The sequence below is a fragment of the Equus caballus genome, chromosome 6 (assembly GCF_041296265.1).
Source record: "Equus caballus isolate H_3958 breed thoroughbred chromosome 6, TB-T2T, whole genome shotgun sequence".
Classification (NCBI taxonomy): Eukaryota; Metazoa; Chordata; class Mammalia; order Perissodactyla; family Equidae; genus Equus; species Equus caballus.
Window position 1 is genome coordinate 69,613,324 of NC_091689.1, and position 22,231 is coordinate 69,635,554.

Genomic DNA, 22,231 nt, shown 5'->3' on the forward strand with positions numbered 1-22,231 from the left:
AAGCACCTAGCAAAAGTGCCTGGTACCAAACTAGTGTACATGGTGTTTGTCGATTTGGAAGGTCCATTCCGGATTACATACACCTGTGAGCCTAACCATTGCATATGACTTTCAATGAGGAAATACCCTTCAAGTTCCAAGTAACAGACTTACAAATGAACTTTTGAAAGTATCCAGTTTGTAAGTGGAAATTGCCCCTGCTTTCATCATGCGTCTTTGGTCTCAGATTTCTTCTTATTGTAGTGTATGTTACTCAGCTATCTAGCAGCATAGTAAGGACAAAGTATATTTATTTACTTTTCTTTTTTCCCATTTAGAATCACTTGAAATTATATCTACAGCAGCAAGCCATTCTAATAGTGCAATAAGAAAAATGGTAAGTGGTTTTCAGAGGAGACAGGAATCTTCTAGTTAGGTAATTGTCAACAATATAGCCTAACACTATCTACAGGTTTGGACCAAAATGAATTGATACAAGCGAATGAAAAAGATTGTTTACAAAATATTTAGTGTTATCTGGAATAATTCTCTCCCTTCTTCTCCCAGGTTTCAATTTGCTCATAACTGACACATTTTATACCAAAATTTATGCTTAGTCCCAGTCCCTTCTGAATTGTCCATATTTTAGCTAAGGTCAGTGTATTGTTAAAGCCACTAAGGTGAAACCTCCTTACATTTGATCGTGCTGTTTTGTTTTAATTTCCTAGGAGAACCTAAAGAAACTCTTAGAGATTTATGAAATGTTGGGAGAAGAAGAAGACATTGTAAATCCTTCAAATGAACTAATAAAAGAAGGACAGATCCTCAAACTAGCTGCTCGGAACACGTCAGCACAAGAACGCTACCTTTTCTTAGTGAGTATTGTAGTGTGAACAAGTCACATAGGAATAATTCATGAAATTGTTATATATGTCCTAGAAAAGTAGGATGCTTGCTTGCTGACAAAAGCAATTATATCTACCTGGTTTAGTCAACACTGTCAGGATTCCACATAAGGGGATGTCCTTAGTAACTGACACTTGTTATTTTAAGGACACAAATCTTTTGGTAAGGTTTTTTTTTTTTTTTTTTTTAAATATTTCACATACTAAAGACAATTTAATCTTCCCATGATGATCATAGACATCAGTGCGTATGTGGATATGATATGCTTTCTGAAATCCTCCTTTAGTTTAGATTTTCTCTTTCCTTTCATTCTTCCAGGCTAATGGTTTCCATCTCCTGGATATTTTGTTGGCATACTATTTCCTGACAACATCTCTCTTCCTAAAACCCTCTGATCGCTACTTTTAACCTTTCTAGTTGGAAGAAATATATAGGTAGGGTCGTAAAACTTGTGCCTAAAACATCTATGTGAAAACTACATGAATCTACTACATAGTTCCTTTCACTGCAGTCAGTCCCTAACCCTTCCTTCACTTCTGGGAAGTGACAGTTAGTCTGAGGCTCATCTCAAATGTAAGAGCTCTTCCGGGGACATTCAGGCCATTACATTTTTAGTCTTTGTTAATTCCACTTCCTTTCTATATCTAATGATATGATAATAATCATAATAATAGCTAACACTGAGTAACAATAAGCTAACATTGAGTAATAGCTCAGTAAATGTTAGCTATTATAATGATTGTTATTAAAGGCAGAGAAACAAAGACACACTGGTAAAGAGGCTGCCCAGTGACTGGCACACAATACCTTCCTGGATGTTACTCATGTCTGACTTTTCTGCTGCAAGGCAGTCATCTCACCAGCCATAGTATGAGCTGTCATTGACGGCTTAGAGGTTTCTGTTGTCTGGTTACATCCTCCCTTAAAAGGAAAATGTATAGGAACTAATTCTCAAGCAGAGGGAGTGTGTTCAGTATCTCTCTCTTTTTTTTTTTAAGATTTTATTTTTTTCCTTTTTCTCCCCAAAGCCCCCTCGTACATAGATGTACACTCTTAGTTGTGGCATGTGGGATGCTGCCTCAGCATGGCCTGATGAGCGGTGCCATGTCCGTGCCCAGGATTCGAACTGGCGAAACCCTGGGCCACCGCAGTGGAGTGTGTAAATTTAACCACTCAGCCATGGGGCTGACCCCTCATTTTTTAAAAAGAACATTTGGTCCCCATATGACTCAGAAGTTCTACTCCCAGTTTGTATAAGTCAAGAAAATTAAAAGCATATGTCTGCCCAAAACTTGAACATGAATGTTCGTAGCCAAATTATTCATAATAGCCCAATGTGGAGACAACCTAAATGTCCATCAACTGATGAACGAGTAAACAGTGTTATATCCATGCAATGGAATATTATATGGCAATAAAAAGGAATAAAATATTAATACATGCTACATGGATGAACTTTGAAAACTTTGTCAAGCGAAAGAAGCCATTCACAGAAGGCCAACACTGTATGATTCCATTTATATAAAATGTCCAGAATAGGCAAATGCATAAAGGCAGGATGTAAGTAGTGGTTGCTGAGGGCTGGTGGGGAAGAGGAAATAGATATAGGGTTTCCATCTGGAGTCATGAAATGTTCTGGAATTACATAGTAGTGATGGTTACACAATTTACAACTATACTAAAAACCATGAACTGTACATTTTAAAAGGGTAGATTTTATGGTATATGAATTATATCTGAATAACTTTTAAAAATGTATAGATATTGTCCAAATTAACTATAAAAATCTTCATTTGAGTTCAACAGAATTATGTCACCTTACAGAGGTTATACAGAGAGCTAAATATAAATCAAGGACGTGCAATGTCCTGTCAGGCTTCAGAGGTCTATTTATTTTGAAATGTAGGTTTTGTTATTCAGGTGTGATGAGGCCACCAGATCAGGAGACGATTTCCATTGAAAAGGTAGTTAGGCTCACAAGATCCAAAGGGAGGGGGCATGCCACACTGCGGGGAGCTACACGAGAATGCACCAGGATCAGTCAGGAGGCAGAGGGAGTGAGCAGAAAATGGGGACAAGAACCTTTATTGTGGTTTCTGCGAGAAGGAATGGGCAAGGCAAGGTAGACAGGTTTAGGATTCTCTAAATCAGATAATTTCATCAGGCTCTGGGACAAAGCGGGTGGAGGGCAGGGGAATACTGGCCCAGAGTGTAAGAGCTCGATAGAGGAGATGGTTGGGGTGTGGGCTCTGGTTTGGTTGGTTGCTTGCACAGGTGTGTTATCTATGATCTCTAGGGACTGGATAACCCTGAGAGGAGCAGTTCCTCCAGTGTCAGCAAAGCCCCAGGATATGAAAGCATCAAAAATACAGATTAAAAAGATATGTTTAGGGGCTGGCCCCGTGACCGAGTGGTTAAGTTCATGTGCTCTGCTTTGGCGGCCCAGGGTTTCACTGGTTTGGATCCTGGGCACGGACATGGCACCGCTCATCAAGCCATGCTGAGGCGGCATCCCACATGCCACAACCAGAAGGACCCACAACTAAGAAAAATGCACAACTGTGTACCAGGGGACCTTGGGAGAAAAAGGAAAAAATAAAATCTTAAAAAAAGAGAGATGTTTGATACAATTTCTGGGCAAAATGCCTGGGAGTCAGTGGTCTTCCCTTGGTCTCTACCTTTAGGTGCTTCGGTAATATTTCTTTCCCCTCTTCCACATTAGTGTTACAATTTCTAGAGTTAAACTTTCAGCTCTGTCTAGCCACATGCCTTGGTTTGATTTTCACATTTGAAAATTATTCTGGAAATCGTTTGAGGTTGAAGACCTTGATACAGAGCAAACTAAGCAGCTCCTTGCAGGACAGGTGGCAGAGAGCCTTGGGGGGGAGACAGCAGCAGTGACTTTGAGGAGAGGACACATCTTGTTCCAGCTATTATAAGCTATCAAACGTATCATGCCGTTGCCTCCCAGGAGCGTGGAGTCATACGGCAGGAATTTTAGGAAAGCCACACACGTCTTTTGAAGACCATCTGAGAAGCATTTCCTGTGGTGTTTGTTCATTTAATCCTCCCCCTCCGGTACTGTACTTGTCAGAGAACCTCTCCTCTTGCCAGCACACTTTTATTCCCATAGAGCATCTTGTTTTTTTTATATGTAGAAACCACAAAAGTACCATTTTTATTTTGATTCCTCTCTAGAAAGAAAATGAGGGCTGGTTCTCTATTTTCTCCTCTAGGGATATTCCACTTGTCTGAAAAGCCGAATTATATTTAGACTCTGATTTCGGCTTTCAGATGATCTTCACATGTTTGCTTGCCTCCATATCATAATTTTTTATATTAATGTAAGGCGCTCTGTTGACTAAGTAAATAACCACACCTGACATCTGAAAGTTAAAAAAAAAAAATAATCGCCCCAAAGAATAACCCAGGAGGTGAGGTTTTATTCTTGGCTCTTTGGAATTCTGTTCCTTATTTCCTTGCAGCTTGACAGATTTAGATTTTTCTCCAATGGTGTACTTTTACCTTCTAAAACAAACTGTCATGAAACTATCACTGGTGAGACATGAAATGAATTATTTCAGGGGCCAGCCCTATGACCGAGTGGTTGAGTTCTCGCGTTCTGCTTCAGTGGCCCGGGGTTTCACCATTTCAGATCATGGGCACGAGCCTAGCACCACTCACAAAGCCATGCTGAGGTGGTGTCCCACAAGCCACAACTAGAAGGACCCACAACTAAAACATACAACTATGTACTGGGAGGCTTTGGGGAGAAGGAGGAAAAATAAAAAGTTTAAAAAATCTTAAATGAAAAAAGAAATGAATTATGTCAGTCAAACATATTTTTAAGAGACTTGAAATAAATAGCTGAGCAACACTGGAAGTCAAGGAGGAGGAACGCCCCTGTGCTGTTAATAAAATTGAGACTTGCTTCTACGTTTTAGCAAAACTGAGCACTTCTGGAGCTCGCCTCGCCAGCCAGAGTTTGCTTGGTCCATAACTACTTCTGAGCTTTGGGCACGAACAAAAGGAACTTCCTACACTGAAAGGGAAAGTCTGTCTACTTGGTGCTACAGTTACTGTAACTCTGTCTTTGAGTATCAGTAGAAACCCAGAGAGAAGGTGACGGTGGTATTTGCCACAGGAGCAAGGTTCACAGACGGAGCAGGACTAGCTACCTAATTCTTTTACATACATGGCATCTACTTCTTTGTAAACAATCTTTTGTATCCTTCAAGAGCTCTCACCTTCACCTCTAGGAAGAAGAAAAAGGTATTTATAGATTAGCAATACATGGTAATCTGAGTTATGTAAGGTTAACATATATTTATTGACCATTCAGAATGCACAGTCTCACTTACAGAGAATGTAATAAGGGAAATGTAATCCTGAAAGCACGAAAGGGAGAGAGAAACATATCATAAGATAGGCTGTCATCTTGTATGAGCGTAACTACAAAATGCAAATCCTGAGAACTTCCATATTCATAGACTTGTGTTTCTATAAAATAGCAAGACTTTGCTGAACTTTATAAAGCAAGCTTGAGTACAAGTATTAGATATCTGAGAAGTTTTATGCCATAACATTACACTTGTTGCTCAGTTTGCGGAAAAATTGGGTAGTGGTTGCTGTCTTGAAGGTGTGAGCCCTGTCCATTTTGGTGGCAGCTCCCCAGCTCCTGCTGCACCATTCACAGCCTTGACCAGATCCCCACCTGAGAAGGCCTTGACAGGAGGGAGAGAGAGCAATGTTAACAAGAACAGTTAGCAGGCAAGCTGTTGCCTTAATCAAGCTGGGATGGTGGTGAGAACCTTTCAGAGGGTTGTCAAATCTCTAAATCCTGTATACTACGATTGCCATACTGAGAATACAGTGGACAGTTAATGATAAAGCATAGGTTATTAGTGTCCTCTTCTAGAAATGGAAATGTGGTGCTGAGATATGTCTAATGACCTGCATTTAGTGCCTTTTTATTTGGGCATTATCCAGTGTGGAAATGAAATATATGACACTGGTTACAGGAAGTTGCAAAATAGCGTATGAGGAACAACTGGTAAGAAATTTGCTTTCAGAATGAGTACAATGGACAATGTCACATAAACATGTTGAAATCTTTTAACTATCCGCCAACCTTTCTTGTCTTAAAGGCTGTGTGGAGCCAGAGGACTGGGAAAACAGGATATTTCCTCATTCAATCCTGTCAACAACCTGTGACTTTCACAAATAATGATCCTGAGACATGAGGGGTTACATGGCACATATGGGTTTAAGTCCGCAGTTGCTCTTGTATAAAAATATATATAACCCTAGAAACATTAAATATGAAGTAGGAAGATATGTATGGACCTTCTTTAGGAATCTGCCTTCAAATTAACCCAAATATTTAGACTTTCATTCTTTTGCATATTTTCATATATTCAAAAGTGAATTAAATACCCTCCCCAAATTGTTGCTTGGTCCTGATTAGCAGGAGCTGTTCCTTGTTAACTAGAAACAAGGCACTACACATAATTTGATTCCATTTCAAAGTAAAGTCCTTCATTTTAAAAGTAGATCAAGACTTTTTGCTAAAATAGATGACTTTTCTGTTAATTTGTACATGACAAATTCTTAACCAAGATATGGGGCAATATAAAATGGTGACTTATTTTTTTACGTAGAGTTTAGTGTGCTAACCTCATATGTTCTAACGAAACTTAAACTAATAATATGCATGTTTTTTTTAAGTGAACATTAAGTACATTGGTAAAAATACTAAATATGTTCTTTTCCTCTAACAGCTATTGTAGACTTGCTCTCTGAGAACAATTAGACATTTTGTTGTCTAACGGCTTCAACTTACATAGTTGAGAACTTAAGTTTCTAGTACATAGAATATCCTTAATATATTGTTGCTGAATTTAATTGAACTAATTTCCTTGATAGTACGAAATGATGATTGGTTTACTTAAATATCAAAATATTTATGAACCAACAAGGGAAATATGTTACAAATTTTTAAAACATGATAATTTTGATACAAGCATGAAATCTCCATATAATATTTAAATAATTTTGGTCACGTAGAAAGTATGACATTCCCTAGAAATTCCTTGAAATTTTTGTCTAGGGCTACTTTCAATGTTGGTCACCTTTCTCTCTCTTCTTTGTTTTCCTATTTATTGATATGTGTTCTGCCTCTTTGCAGTTCAACAACATGTTGCTGTACTGTGTGCCAAGATTCAGCTTGGTGGGCTCTAAATTCACAGTTCGAACCAGGGTTGGCATCGATGGAATGAAAATCCTAGAGACTCACAATGAGGAATACCCACACACTTTCCAGGTATCTGGGAAGGAGAGAACACTGGAACTGCAAGCCAGGTAAGATAACCACAGTTTTCCTATCACACAGCTTTCCAAAAGCGTCAGAATGAATCATAGGACAGAATAATTCTAAGCATCTTTCCCAAGTAGATTGTACAGATCTCTGGGATAACTCTGGATGGACATAAGTGGAGAGATGTAAGCTCTTGAAAGGCAGGAATCATCTCTTCCCTTTTGATTCCCCCCTGGTGCCTAGGATCCTGGTTTTCAGGGAGTAAGCATTCAGTAAATTAAATTGACTCTTCAGATTTACAAGGTGCTCAGAGATTGAAGTTGTTGCATTCAAGCCAGAATTTTGAGTCTGGTAGGCAAAGATTCCCTCCTAACCTTTCCTCCCTTCATCTCTCGTTTTGATCCATAAATATTTATAGATGTTTGTTATTCCATGCTAAATGTTGAAGGTTTAACTCTCAGTCCTTCAGAGGCTCTGCCTTCATGAGACGTGGCATTTTGATGGGGAGGATGTTTGGAGGAGACAGGGTAGAAAAGGTGATGATTCTCCTGCCACAGTTGGCAGATACATGACGGAGACCATTTGGAGCTGCAGTGGCCTCTAGTAACCATGACTTCTGGGAGAGGTGACTCTTCTTATGTGCCTTATTGAATGGGAGAGAAATGGCTCAAGTTCTAGCATCCATCCTCGGAGCATAACCATGTTTGGAAAGAAAAAAACATGAGAACCACTGCAGTAGATCACAGCCACCTCACGCGTGAACCTCTGGAAGACAGAGTGCTGTCAGGTCTCTGAAATCCCTGCTGTAGGAGACTGTCATCTGTTTATTCTGTAAAGCCCCCTAGCATGGTGAAAATTGGGATATTCCAGAAGGTCACTGATCATAGGGTTAAGTACCAATCATGGCTCTGATGGCTCTGATACCCTAGAATCTGTGGAGAGTCAGAGAGCCCTTCTGTTCCTTAGCATTGGCTCTAGCTGCTCAGGTGAATTCATCCTGCATATTTGTATTTATTAACTGCATAAGAGCTTAAACTTTAAAAAAAAAAAAAAAAAAAAGAGCTTAAACTTTAGTCTTTCAAAAGAGAATAAATCATTTTAGCAGGAATCTGTGCCCAGGGAGTCAGGGAACTGGTGAAATTACAGTTATGGATGATGTGGCAGGCTGGGAAAGTTTGAAGAAAGAGCTGGCTAGTTCTTTGATTTCTCAAAGAAAATTTATATTGAACCTGGCATTGTTTAGGGAGCTGCCAGGGGACTTCTCTGAGGATTAGAAGGAGGCATTTCAAGCATGAGTTAAAATGGTGGAGGTCTTAGCTTTGAATGTCACGGTTTTCCTACCTTGTCATGGTGGGATTTGGGGTCCAGCCATCAAACCCAAGAGAAGAATGGATGATGCTGTGCTTAGAGGCTCCTGACCCAAGTCCTCACTCAGTGGTTGACTCACTGAGTGATTGGCCCTGGCCACAGGGAGGACTCATCAATAGTTCTTATCATCACAGAAGTCTTCATTGCAGAAGAATGAAGGTGCTGCTGGGTCTGAAATATCAGCGTACTTCCAAATCTGCAAACCCAAGAGGTGTGTCTGGACAGCAGAAAAGAGATTATCAAGGTTCCTTGGGTTGCCTAAATGCCCTCCATTAGCAAGTTGGGCTGTTTTTTCTTCAGGATGGGGCTGACTTATGAGGAATTTTCTTAAGTACAGGCAGTCGTCACTTTGTACAGTTCTAATATGCAGTATTGGATACATTCCCATTAGGACTGAAAACACGGTCATTTTTTCTTAAATTTCTTTTTCCCCAAATCTGCTGGCTCTGGTTATATTTATGATTATATGGTGAATTGAAGATCTGAATTAAATGATTCCTTTTCATCTAGTCTATAATGACTCTCGCAAGAATGGAAACAAACACTGAAGGTCCCAGAAAGTTAGAGCGTCAGAGGGATTACATGGAACCCCAGATTGGGTATATATTTGGAGATATTTAAAGAAAATTCACTTCTGAAGCCAACTGGGAAAAAAGGGTTCTGCTTTTTTTGCTCAACAAGTCAACCTCAAGACTGACCACTTACATGCTGCTTCCTCTTCCATATTCAAAAGAATATAAAGTATTCAGTTTTATGTAGTTTTTATTCAGTGGTTTTCTATTGCTAAATGGATATAAAAATATAGTAATAAGTCAATTAAACAAAACAGTAAAAAATCTGCCATGTCTGAGAAAGTGAAACAAAAAAGCATTAAAGACTCGTCAAGTTTCTTTGCATATAAAAGGCTAAAAGCAGCTCATAACTATGCTCCAGGCTAATAGAGCTGGTTTTGTGGAGGCAGGGCACAGCAGTAGGGACAATTCTTTTTTGAAGGGCAAGATTGAAGCCCCTCCACCAAAGCTCTTGGTCTAAGAATCCCCAGGTGAACAATAAGCAGTCTTCCATTTGACAGGCACACATTCCAGCAGCATTCCTGGCACATCGTGGTGCTCAATAATAGATTTGCTGGAAAGATGGATGGTGTCACAGGAGCAAAGCTCCTGCCAGAGTCATGCATGTGTGATGCCTGTGGGACCGAAGCATGTGACATTCAGGCTGGAGCTCAAACTTAGCCCTAGCTACCAAACACATGCAGACAAACAGAACCTCTTTGACACTCTTCAAAATCCCTCAATTTGGAGATTTTACTGAGTCCAGAGTCTAAAGGGGATTTTTCTAATGTAGTATATGACAAGCAGCCAGCTATGTAAGCTATTATTACCAAACCAGGTTTTTGCCTGTCGCACAGTAAGCCAATCACCAAATGATGAGGTTGCAGCAGAGAAAGGGTTTTAATCTCAAGGCAGCCAAGCAAGGAGGCAGGAGAATCAATCTCAGATCTGCCTCCCCAAAAATGGGGTCTCTGGGTTATTTATGGGATAGGGGGTAAGGTGGTCTGAAGTGTGGGGATAGATGAAAGGAGCTAAGGACAAGTGAGGTAATTGATGATTTGTGAAAGCATGGTCCAGCTTCATGGCTCTTCATAAGACATGTCCACAAAATGGCAGTGTTCCCATGATTTGAGGGTGGAGTTTTTAACTCCCTGACATCAAAGGGTCATTTATCAGTCATCTGCACAGGCCCAGTTGATGAATTGGTGGTCTCAACCAGCCTGAACTGGACAAGGAGTCGACTCTCAGTTCCTGAAAGACTTGAGCACCCCACTTATTGCCAAGGTGACCCAAGCACTAGAGATGTTATCTGTAGGGCAGGCTTTAGTAATGCATTATCTAACTACTTTTTCAAACAGACAACTGAGCATAGTTAAAGCAAGTTGGCCCCTGGTTTCACTGCACGGGACATGAAATAATGAAAATAGGTGACTTGACTATAGTCAAGGAAATTTTTTCCCAACAGAAAATTATTAAATACTGGGGTCCATTAATCTGTGAAACTTCCTTCCTACAGGCATTTAAAATTTTTGTTTTGCTTTATAATGGGTTAGGTATGGTATTGCCTGAAGCCTCCTAGCAAAATAAAATTAAATTGTTTACCAAAGGAAATGTTAAATAGCTCCCTAATGACTTACAAAGCTATTTTAGGTTCTCAAGGATAATCGAAACCCTTTCTAAGGTGGGCCTTTAAAATCCTCATGTGTTTTCATAAAGGTGAATTGGAACACTAGTTATATATCCAGTATAATGCTAGATCTACAGAGTTACCTGATGTATACAATTAGATGATGGTTGTTAAACTTACTGTCAGGGCAGTGTATTAATGAAAGCTAAACTTAACTCTCCCCATCAAAAATTATGTGTACCAAAGTAAATGAGTGGTCTAAAACTCTGTATAAGAATTTATTTGTTCAGGGGACCGGCCCTGTGGCCAAGTGGTTAAGTTCGCGCGTTCCACTTTCGTGGCCCAGCGTTTCAGTGGTTTGGATCCTGGGCGCAGACATGGCACCACTCGTCAGGCCACGCTGAGGTGGCATCCCATATACCACAACTAGAAGGATCTACAACTAAATAATATACAACTGTGTACTGGGGGATTTTGAGGAGAAAAAGCAGGAAAAAAAAAAAAAAGATTGGCAACAGTTGTTAGCTCAGATGCCAATCTTTAAAAAAAAAAAAAATTTATTTGTTCACTTGCCAGAGATTGTTTAATTTTGATTGTAACTCCTTCCTGGAAATCTCTGAATTTTCCAGAAAGTTACACCAACATTAAAAGCATAGTTTTATTTACCAGATGTAACTCATTACTGTTCTCCGCATTCACTTTAATTTTGTTTTGTTGTAGTTCTGAGCAAGACAAAGAAGAATGGATCAAGGTAAAGCTGATTTCTATTTTCATTTTTGTTTTTTGGCAACTGTATGTGTACACAGACGTGCCCATATTGTTGTATTGTGCACAATATTGTAGTCATCAGAACAAGGTCATTTAGTTTTTAAGGTGGTTCGCATCAAAGTTATTTGTTTAATAAAGTATTTGCATTAATTTGCATGCAATGCTTTAATGTGTGCTTTAACTTTCATTTATATTTTAGGCCCTTCAAGAGACTATTGATGCTTTCCATCAGAGACATGAAACCTTCAGAAATGCAATTGCAAAGGATAATGACATTCACTCAGAGGTTTCTGTAAGTTGAGTTAAATTCTTCACTCCTTTCTCTTTGCAATTGCAGAAGAGCTGTCTGGTCATTTTGTCATCCAGGCTTTTTCCTTTGCAATGCTAGAACTGGCTATTTAGGCAGAATCTCATTCCTTCTTAGATGAATACAATAGTGTATGCCTTTTGAACTGCTTAAACGTCTTTGAACCTTTTATTTCTTTTCCTGGGTCTTGAGTTTCAGAACGTGGTATGAACAATGTTGTCAAAGTGTTTTGGTTTTTTTTTAAATAAGTAAATAAAAGGAAATAGTTTTTTTTCCTATTAAAATTGAATCTCTCTTTCCTTTTTTTAGACTGCTGAACTAGGGAAAAGAGCCCCACGATGGATCCGAGATAATGAAGTAACAATGTGTATGAAATGCAAAGAGTCTTTCAATGCACTGACGAGGAGAAGGCATCACTGTCGGGCATGTGGACATGTAAGTGAGAGTTCTTTGTCATTAAGGTTGCTAGTAACTATATGAGTGTTGTAAAATCATCAACTTGGGAAATACCAAAAAAATCATTCAATAAATCACTTAACTGATAAACTTATTTTAGTGACAACTATGTGCAGAACACTGTGCTGGGTTATAGAGAAAAAATGGCAAGCAAAATGACCCTTGGCTTCACATAGCTTACATTCTAACGGAGAAAATAGACCAAAGTCAAGTAAATAGACAAATAAGCATTTCGAATTACTATAAATGCAAGAAGGAAGCACTCGAGAAATAAAAATGGAGAATAATGGTAACAGAGGAGGATTTGGAGCCAATTTTAATTAGAAAAATGAAGACTTCTCTGTAAACTGATTTCTAAAAGGTGAGAATGAGCTAACCATACGAAGGGAGGCAGGAAGAGCGTTCAAGCAGTAAGAAAGTGTATGTCAAAAGCCCAGATATCGGAAAGAGCTTGGTCTATTCTTGAGACTGCCAAAAGGTCATGTGGCTGGAGCATAATGAGTAAGGAGAATTGTGGTGTAAGAAATAGGAAGAGAGAGAAATAACCAAAGGAGTTGATGTCTTTGAGAAAACAGGTAGAACCTATAGCATAAGTGGAAGTTCAGGCTTTTGAGGGGTGAGGGAAACTTCCTCTATTGTATGAGAAAGAAAAAGGGAAAAGATGGATGCAAATGTGGGTGTGCTTTCGATTTGGTGGTGGGAAACGAGGGAATTTACGTCTGATGATATCTATATTTTCATTAAAGTATGAGGCCAAGTCATCAGCTGAAAACGAAGGGAGAAGGAAGAGGGGTGGGGAGATTCAAGAAAGAGGGCTAAGTATGAAGTAGTTGTCTCTGGGCAGGGAGAAGGGAGCCTAGCAGAGAAACACAGATGGGCTCTGGGTGCCATTAGAGGTTCATGATTATACATTTAAGGACACACTGGTCCATTTAATGGCTGTGATTTTTCTCTAACAAAATTCAGCAACTCAAGCCAGAGAAGGCAGATGACAGGCTTTCAGTGATTGAGTTGTTTGACGTGGAAAGAGTGAGGAGGAGCAAAGCATGAGATGAAGCTGGAGAGAGGTAGCCGCAGGTTTTAGAGAGCCTTGTAAACCAAGTCGAAGATTACACTCTTTCTTGTAAAAAGCAACAAGTAAACAGAAGAGTAGGTCTTTGACGTCATGATTGAATATATATTAATATACTCATGTGCAACAATTCTTATTGATAGTTCTTTTATTCTCACTTACGTTCCTAAGTTTTGACTCAATAAGACAGTTTTATAATCAAAATTAAATTGATAGCAAACATCTCTTTTTCCTCAGAGTAAGACTTTTAAAATTTATCGTTGAGGTTGCTTGAAACTTTCAGGTGTTGACATACATGCATCAGTAAACAAACAAAAATATGTTTGTGGGTTATCAAAATACTATATGATTAGAAAATAAAATGAGATACTAGTTGATATGAATTTGCGGATCAGACATGTCTAATTTCTAAATCCTAGAGTAATTTCATTGTAATTAAGAGAAAACAACAAACAAGCTTTTTATCATGAATTTTACGTGCTGTGAATCTAAACCAAAAGATTTACTAATATTTCTTAAATGTAGTTTGTCCACTATAAATTGGGGGAAAAGATGCTTCTGGTAGCAAGAAGATAATTTGTTTTTATTGAGGTCGTAACAGTTTATAATGCTGTGAAATTTGAGTTGTACATTATTGTTTGTCTCTCACCATATATATGTGCCCTTTACCCCTTATTCTCTCCCCCGACACCCCCTCCCCTCTAGTAACCACTAATCTGTTCTCTTTGTCCATGTGTTTGTTTATCTTCCACATATGAGTAAAACATATGATGTTTGTCTTTCTCTGTGTGACTTATTTTGCTTAACATAATAATCTCAGGGTCCATCCATGTTGTTGCAGATGGGACGGTTTTGCCTTTTTTATGACTGAGTAGTATTCCATTGTGTATATATACCACATCTTCTTTATCTCTTCTTCAGTTGATGGGCACTTGGGTTGCTTCCACATCTTGGCTATTGTAAATAATGCTCCAGTGAACATAGGGATGCATAAGTCTCTTTGAATTGTTGATTTCAAGTGCTTTGGATAAATATCCAGTAGTGGGATAGCTGGGTCATACAGTTCTATTTTTAATTTTTTGAGAAATCTCCATACTGTTTTCCATAGTGGCTGCATCAGTTTGCATTCCCACCAGCAGTGTATGAGAGTTCCTTTTTCTCCACATCCTCTCCTACATTGTTTATTTTTTGTAAGAAGATAATTTTTTAAACTGGAAAGATTTTTTTTAACAGTTATCATCTAATAATTAGAAAAAAATACCCTTCGCTAGGCAATAACATGCATTTGCTTTATAGTCATTCATTAATCGGCATTCTGTAAATGTTTACCTGGTGAGCAAAGCATACCAGGACAGCCTCTCAGAGGGCTTACAGCCGAGTGAGGGCAACAAACATTAATCAAATAATGACAGAGGTACATGATTAAATTCTAATCAGTGCATGAAACAAAGCACAGGGAACTTTAGTAACACAGTGACAAAAGACATGCTCTCATCTGGAAGTCGGTGGAGGGTTCCTAGAGGAAGTGAGATTTGAGTCAACGTCTGAAGGATGAACAAGAGTTAACTCACTGTAGCAGAGATGAAAGGGGGAGGCAGCACAGCACTTTAGGGGCTGGATGAAGCCAGTGTCACCGAGGATACACAGAGTGAGAGGGGCAGAGGATTCAGGACTTTGTAGGCCATGGTTAAGAATCTGTTCTTTATCCAAGAGCCAAGGGAAGACTTTGAAGGATTTTAAATAGAGGAGAAACATATCAGATTAACATTTTTAAGAGAGAATCTGGTGCTGTTTGGAAAATAGCTTGGAGGGATATAAGAGTAGAAGCTGAAGGCCAGTAAGAATGCTACAAGGACCAGTCATGATGTTATAATAGCCCAAACTAGGACATCAATAGCTTGGGCTCAGATGATCAGGAAGATGTAGAAAAATGGACAGATTGAGAAAATATCTAGGAGGTAAAATTAGCAGCACTTTGTCATGTGGTGACTCTTTGGGGTGAGGTAGAGAGAGGTGTCAGGATGATTCCTGGGTTTCTGACTTGCCGTGACTGGTTAGATGACTGTGCTATTTCCTGTCATAGGGAGCACTGTGAGAGGGGGAGCACTGCGAGAGGGGGAGCACTCCGAGAGGGGGAGCACTATGAGAGGGGGAGCACTGTGAGAGGTAGGCTAAGGAGAGCGCTGAGGGCAGTGAAGATCATGAGTTCACTTTGGGAGAATATTGATGAAACATCCAGAACATGAAGAACAAAAGTCCAGACCAAGCCTTTGAAGATCTCCTAGCTTTAGAGGCCAGGAAGAGAGGATGAGCAAGCGGAACCCATCACAAACAGCATTGTAATACCATGATAAAAACTCGAATGTTCCTGTGGATATTCTTAGTCTAATAAAAATTTGCCCTTTATATTAAACTCTTTCTCACTTATTACTACTATAACTGATTATTGCTTAAATCTTATTATTCTTTAAATATGGTTATTCACTCTCATTATCTTTTTAAATTTAAGGTGGTTTGTTGGAAGTGTTCTGATTACAAAGCTCAACTTGAGTATGATGGTGGTAAATTGAGCAAAGTTTGTAAAGACTGTTATCAAATAATAAGTGGATTCACAGACAGTGAAGAAAAGAAAAGAAAAGGAATTTTAGAGGTATGAAATATTAAATGTTGGGTATCTTTTAGATTTTTGTAAGAGGAACATAGCATTGTCTTGTAATGCTGAAGAATACAAATAACATATTTTGTTATTTCTCTTAGTATATAACAATTTGGAGAATGATGAGCAAGATTCATATTTTTGTTCTATATTGCTGAATTTTGGGGTTATACTCAGTTATGTAAAGGAAGAGGGGCAGTGCTATGTTAAATCAACATGCATTTAAGAGTGAGATATATTGATTTTGTGGAGGTAGCTGTAGTCAAATATTAGAATATTAATTGTCATCTCTTCTAATGCCCAAATTATTTCAGTATTTTTATTTATTTATTTATTTTCGTGAGGAAGATTGGCCCTGTGCTAACATCCGTTGCCAATCTTCCTCTCTTCTTTTTGTTTTGTTTTTTGTGAGGAAGATTGGCCCTGTGCTAACATCTGTTGCCAGTCTTCCTGTGTTTTATGTGGGGTGCCACTTCAGCATGACTTGACAAGGGGTGCTGAGTCCTCACCCAGGATCTGAACCTGTGAATCCTGGGCTCCAGAAGCAGAGTGCATGAACTTAACTACTGTGCTACCAGGCTGACCCTGCCAATCTTCCTCTTTTTGCTTGAGGAAGACTGACCCTGAGCTAACATCTGTGCCAATCTTCCTCTATTTTGTGTGTGGGATGCCACGACAGCATGGCTTGATAAGAGGTATGTAGGTCTGTGCCCAGGATCCGAACCCGCAAACCCTGGGCCGCCGAAGTGGAGCATGTGAACTTAACCATTATGCCACTTGGCTGGCCCCTACAGGGTATTTTTTTTGATAGAAAAGCTTTTCTCTCCGTTTCATTATATTGGCTTTGAAACCACTGCATGAAATTATTAAAATTTAGATTAAAGTACTTATTACCTGAAAAACTCTTCTAACTTACTGCATTAAAAGCATCGTTTAATAGCCAGTGACAGTAATCTGATAACTGCATTAAAATATTATTGAAATGTCTCACAAGTGACTTGACTCATGTTTTTAAATAAATTCAGACCCCCAAATCTGAGAATTATAATGCAGCTTGTATCTGCAATGAGTTTTATACCAAAAGATACTAACAACATAAGGAATAAATTATATTAAGGCATTTGTGGCAGAAAGTTCAAGATAGTCTGGAAAGTCTATGAAGAATAGGCTCATGATCAAAATTCCATGTATCTAAAGTCATAGACATACTTGGTTTATTAAGAATTTCTATGGTCTATTAAGAATCAGTGAGTATTCATTGAGCATCTATGCCGTATAAGCATAAAAAGTCATTTCTGTTAACTGAAAAAGGATCATAAACTTCAAGGTCCATAAAACTATATAGAGCCATATAAACTATACTTGAGGTTAAAAAGTATAGGCCCACAAGCTACAGGTATAACTCTGAATTCTTTTAGGGTATACATGTTGCTTGTACAGCAGACCAAAGTAGGGCTTTCTCTGGCAGGGAGGGTAGAAAGACACACTTTAGTGGCTCCCAGGAACACAGCCTCAAGACTTAACAGCAACAGATGAGACTGGCCGAGTAGAATGAGTCAGCTTGTTTTAAGGGGTGAGTTTCAGGCTATGTCTATGAAATTAAAATCTGTAAGTAGTTTTCTAGAAAAACCTATACTTGGGGAAGAAATTAATCAATTACTCCGTTAAAACATTTAATCAAATAACTATATAGTGTTAGTCCATAAATAGAATATAAGTATGTATGTGTGCACATGCACAAACATACATAATGCATATTTGAAACTTGCTTTGTGCCAACTAATTCATTATGTACTCTAGACCAAGGGTCAACAAACTTTTTCTGTAAAGGGCCAGAGAGAAACTATTTTAGTCTTTGCAGGCCAAGAGGCAAAACTGAGAGTGTTACTTCTATAACAAGAGAAAACAAATTTCCACAAATTTTTCTTGACAAAATTCAAACTGTAATAATAATTTTGTATAAATTTTTGTAATATGGTAATAAGAATGGAATTATTTGAGGGGAAGAGAGAGAGCATTACACTTAATTGGAGTCCAAAGTTCGTGTTCTCTATCATCAAATCGATTTTAAATGTTCATCTGTAAAAACTCTTATCTCAGGTTCCAGGACAAAGATTGCTGGTCAGTATTTGCCTCTTTGCTATTGCGTTTTTACATGGTTGAAGTTAGTATAGCTTGGTGGTTACAAGTTCAAATGCCGGCACGGCAATTCCCAAATGCGTGATCTTGAGAAAGCTCTTTCATGTCTGAACCTTATAGATAATGAAAGGCGTAACTTCTCAGTGTTGGTGTGAGGATTAGAGGAAATAATACATGTAGCAAGCTAGGAAACGTGCCTATATACTCAGCAGTCACAAAATGTTTAACTTTATTTAAATTCGAGGTCTGGCAATGCAAGGAGTTAAAATTGACTTAAATGTTTTCCTATGCTAGTAATTGGTCTGGACAAGTGTTTAAATCATAATTGCAGATGAACCATTTTTGGGACAGTCCCAGGAGACATTTTATAGAAACACATTATACTTTATGAATGTGCCCTTAAGTTGAATTATTTCTCTCTCTGGTTCATTTTGTGTTCAATTTCTGTCTCTCTCACTCTCGCTTTCTATTCATTAAATTTTTCTAGATTGAATCAGCAGAAGTATCTGGAAACAGCGTGGTGTGCAGCTTTCTTCAGTATATGGAGAAGTCCAAGCCTTGGCAGAAAGCTTGGTGTGTGATCCCCAAACAAGACCCTCTCGTGCTGTACATGTACGGTGCCCCCCAGGTATCTAAACCGCGTCCGTCTGCAGGGATTCTGAACTCCGAACCCTCCCACCGCTCCTCTGTGGAAGCGGAGAGCTCAGGCAGTGGCCCTGTGTTTCATTACAATTGAAAAATAATGAGTGACTAAAATTCAAGTGTATTTACTTGAATGGTTGAGTCCTTTGGTGGCCAATCATTTCTTTACCCTGTGAATCGTTTGTCCCCTTCTCTCATTCCTGTTCAGCGGGTTTGAGAAAAGGTGAGTCAAATGAGGAAAGGGCATGAGGAGAAGGGAATGAAGCAGAGGGAGAAGCAAGAAGGAGGAGACTTTATAATAATAGCAAATACAGTAGTTTCCCGTTATTCGCAGTTTTGCCTTCTGCAGTTTTAGTTACCCATGGTCCGAAAATATTAAGTGGAAAATTCCAGAAATAAACAATTCATGAGTGTTAAATTGCACACTGTGTTGAGTAGCATGATGAAATCTCACACCGTCCCACCTGGGATGTGAATCATGCCTTCGTCCAGCATCTCCACACTGTATACACTACCTACTCGCCCGTTAGTCATTTAGTAGCTGTCCTGGGTATCAGATTGACTGTCATGGCATCACAGTGCTTGTGTCGAAGTAACCCTTATTTTACTTAATAATGGCCCCAAAGCACAAGAGCAGTGTTGCTGGCAATTCACATATGCCATAGAGAAGCTGTGAAGTTCTTCCTTTCAGTGAAAAAGTGAATTTCTCGACTTAATAAGGAAAGAAAAAATATTGTATGCTGAGGTTGCTAAGATCTAGGATAACTTTTATTACAGTATGTTGTTATAATTGTTCTATTTTATTATTATGGTTGTTCATCTCTTACTGTGCCTAATTTATAAATTAAGCTCTATCATAGGTTTGTATATACAGGATAAAACATAGTATATATAGGTTTTGGTACTGTATGAGGTTTTAGGCATCATTGGGGGGGTCTTAGAACATACCCCTCATGGATAATGGGGGACTTACTGTAATAGTAAGCCTTTTTTGCCTCAGTAGAGGGATACCTGAAAAAGAAAGGAATTTGAGAGGAAGGGGAATTTAAATCAACCTTGGATGAACTCTATCCAGTAACAATTTTTGAGTACCATGTTTGCATGGATCTGAGATAAATCTAGGAGAACAGACAAGCAGCTTTGCCGTCTGCCCAGAGCAGCACCAGGCACTGTGGATTGTGTTGTGCTTAAAAAACAAACAACACTTAAACCCATTGTACGTTCACCTGGAAATGTACAAAATCTTAAATGTCCCTGTTGTATTTTAGCCTATATCTACATTAAGGGCTAGGAAAAGTTTTTTATTTTCAGATATAGACTAAAAATGCCAAGGTATACATTTTATTCTATTTCACTGTTTTTCCTATAACGTTTTCCTGTCTGTAAATGAATTGATACATGAGTAAATGAAACACCAAATGAAACTGTGCTTGGTCATGAAATCATCATTAACATTCGCTGGTTTTGTACACTGAGATGACTATGCTTTTCTTTCCATTTTCGCATTGAATGGGCTCCCTCACAGAGAGGAGGTGTAGGGTCAATGATTCCTGGCTGATTTAGGTGTCAGCTCTCATTTATTAATTCATTCAGCCAGTATTATCAGTGGCCTCATGTACAGGCAGTGTGCTAATGCTGGAGCAGCATCTCTGTGCATGGAGAGCTCACAGTGCCAGTCTGTGTGGAACGGTCATGGGAAAAGAAGTTTAGTAGAAGCTGAATCATGCAGGGTCACGCCTAGTAAGCTAGTACATATCACACTCTTATGTACCATGTTTCTTCCCTAGGATGTCAGAGCTCAGGCCACCATTCCACTCCTGGGTTATGTTGTGGACGATATGCCACGGAGTGCAGACCTGCCACACAGTTTCAAACTGACCCAGTCCAAGTCTGTGCACAGCTTTGCCGCAGACAGTGAGGAACTGAAACAGAAATGGCTGAAAATCATCCGTTTAGCTGTCACAGGTGAGACACCAGATGGTCCTAATGAGCATCCAGCCGCCTTGGACGATCATCCTGATCCTAAGAGAAAATCAGAGTGCTGAACTCCAGGGCCGACCACGGCATGGCGGGGGCTCCAGGTTTACAGCTCAAGACATTCCCAGCTCTCCTTGTTCATCTCTTAGCACTTTATGTTGAAAAATATAGGCTCATAAATGCATTTCTTGGGGGACTATTTTCATATGTTTATGTGCTCTTGGTGAAATTAATGTGCAGAGCCATTCTACCGATAAAAGTTTGAAATAATGTGAAAAATGGAGCATTTTTAATGAGATATTCCTTGAACATGTGCTTTTGTCTTGAAGAAAATGGTATCAATTGAGTCTATCACCATCAGGTTAGAATAGGCCACTTTCATTTAAGAAACTCTTTAATGTCTTCTCTTTCACATGTAGGACTTGTAACAGTTTGAAAGATATACCTCTCTGTTGCCAAATTAGATCCATGGTAAAAAAAAAATACAGGGACAGTTTAGACTATAATATTAACTTATTTAATTTAGGTTATAAAGCTCAACTGCATAAATAACATATGTTCTTTTAAAACAAAAGAAAAAGGACAAATTGTTGGTGTTCAAATTTCCAACTTATTAAGAAAAGATAATACTTGTTTTTGTAGAAATACTCCTAAGAATGAAATATCCTAAGTATATAGCAATTATGTGTATATAGTATTAAATATAAATATAAATATATATATACTATACATGCTTTTCTCTTCGGCTTTAGGTTCATACTTGTCTCTAATTTATTTTTTAAATATAAAGCATGTTTCATCTTGGAATTGAGCAGTGTTCTAAACTTAAGAAATGTTTTTGATGATTTCTGTTTAACTGATTGACATCTAAGGTTATTGATATTTTTATAATAAAAAGTAATTTATGTGGCATGGGATATATTAGTGAATTCCAACAGTATTTTTAAAGTACTATTCTTTTGTTCTGTGCCTATTTAAAACAGTGCCTCTCTTTGAAGGTGCTAATGATACCTATTTAAATATAAGATGAGGGTTTAATTAATGCTTCAGTCTTGATTATTCTGAGATAAAGTGCATCTTGGTCACTGGGATGGTCAGGTCATACAGGTTATTTTACCTTTTACAATCTTAGTTGTTGCAGCAGTTAATATCAGCATGTACAAAAACTTTCACCAAAACCTAAACCGTACAAGATACCTGACCTTACACAGAACTGGGACATATGGAAACTACATTTATTGTAATGTTTCTCTTTTCTATAAGACTGTTAAGCGGGGTTAAATGAGGACTATGTATAATTAACACTTAAGATAACTGTGTGGGCCTATTCCTTTGTCAGATATGAAACAAAATTCACATGTGATAATCCATGTTTGAGGGAGGTAGATAGATATTAAAGGAAGTTTATGCTCAACCCTTTAAACCACCTCACTAAAGTGGAGGAGGGACACAATATTGAAAAGCAAT

General features: G+C 38.5%; 1 protein-coding gene and 1 long non-coding RNA gene across 23 annotated transcripts in view; one reads left to right on the plus strand and one right to left on the minus strand.

Annotated features, from left to right (window-relative positions):
• The window catches only part of FGD4 (FYVE, RhoGEF and PH domain containing 4), a 190,999-nt gene extending 169,318 nt beyond the window's left edge, over positions 1-21,681 (plus strand). For all 17 annotated transcript variants that reach the window (XM_023643339.2, XM_070271230.1, XM_070271227.1 and 14 more), the window contains 9 exons: positions 318-376; positions 708-854; positions 7,073-7,245; positions 11,468-11,498; positions 11,715-11,807; positions 12,132-12,257; positions 15,860-16,000; positions 18,633-18,773; positions 20,575-21,681. In XM_023643339.2, the coding sequence (XP_023499107.1) occupies positions 318-376; positions 708-854; positions 7,073-7,245; positions 11,468-11,498; positions 11,715-11,807; positions 12,132-12,257; positions 15,860-16,000; positions 18,633-18,773; positions 20,575-20,832 (1,169 nt within the window). In that variant the 3' untranslated portion in view covers positions 20,833-21,681. The remainder of the gene's footprint in view (positions 1-317; positions 377-707; positions 855-7,072; positions 7,246-11,467; positions 11,499-11,714; positions 11,808-12,131; positions 12,258-15,859; positions 16,001-18,632; positions 18,774-20,574) is intronic.
• LOC106783274 (uncharacterized) overlaps positions 1-22,231 on the minus strand; it is a 120,585-nt gene that overhangs the window by 71,151 nt on the left and 27,203 nt on the right. The gene's annotated exons all lie outside the window — the stretch shown is intronic.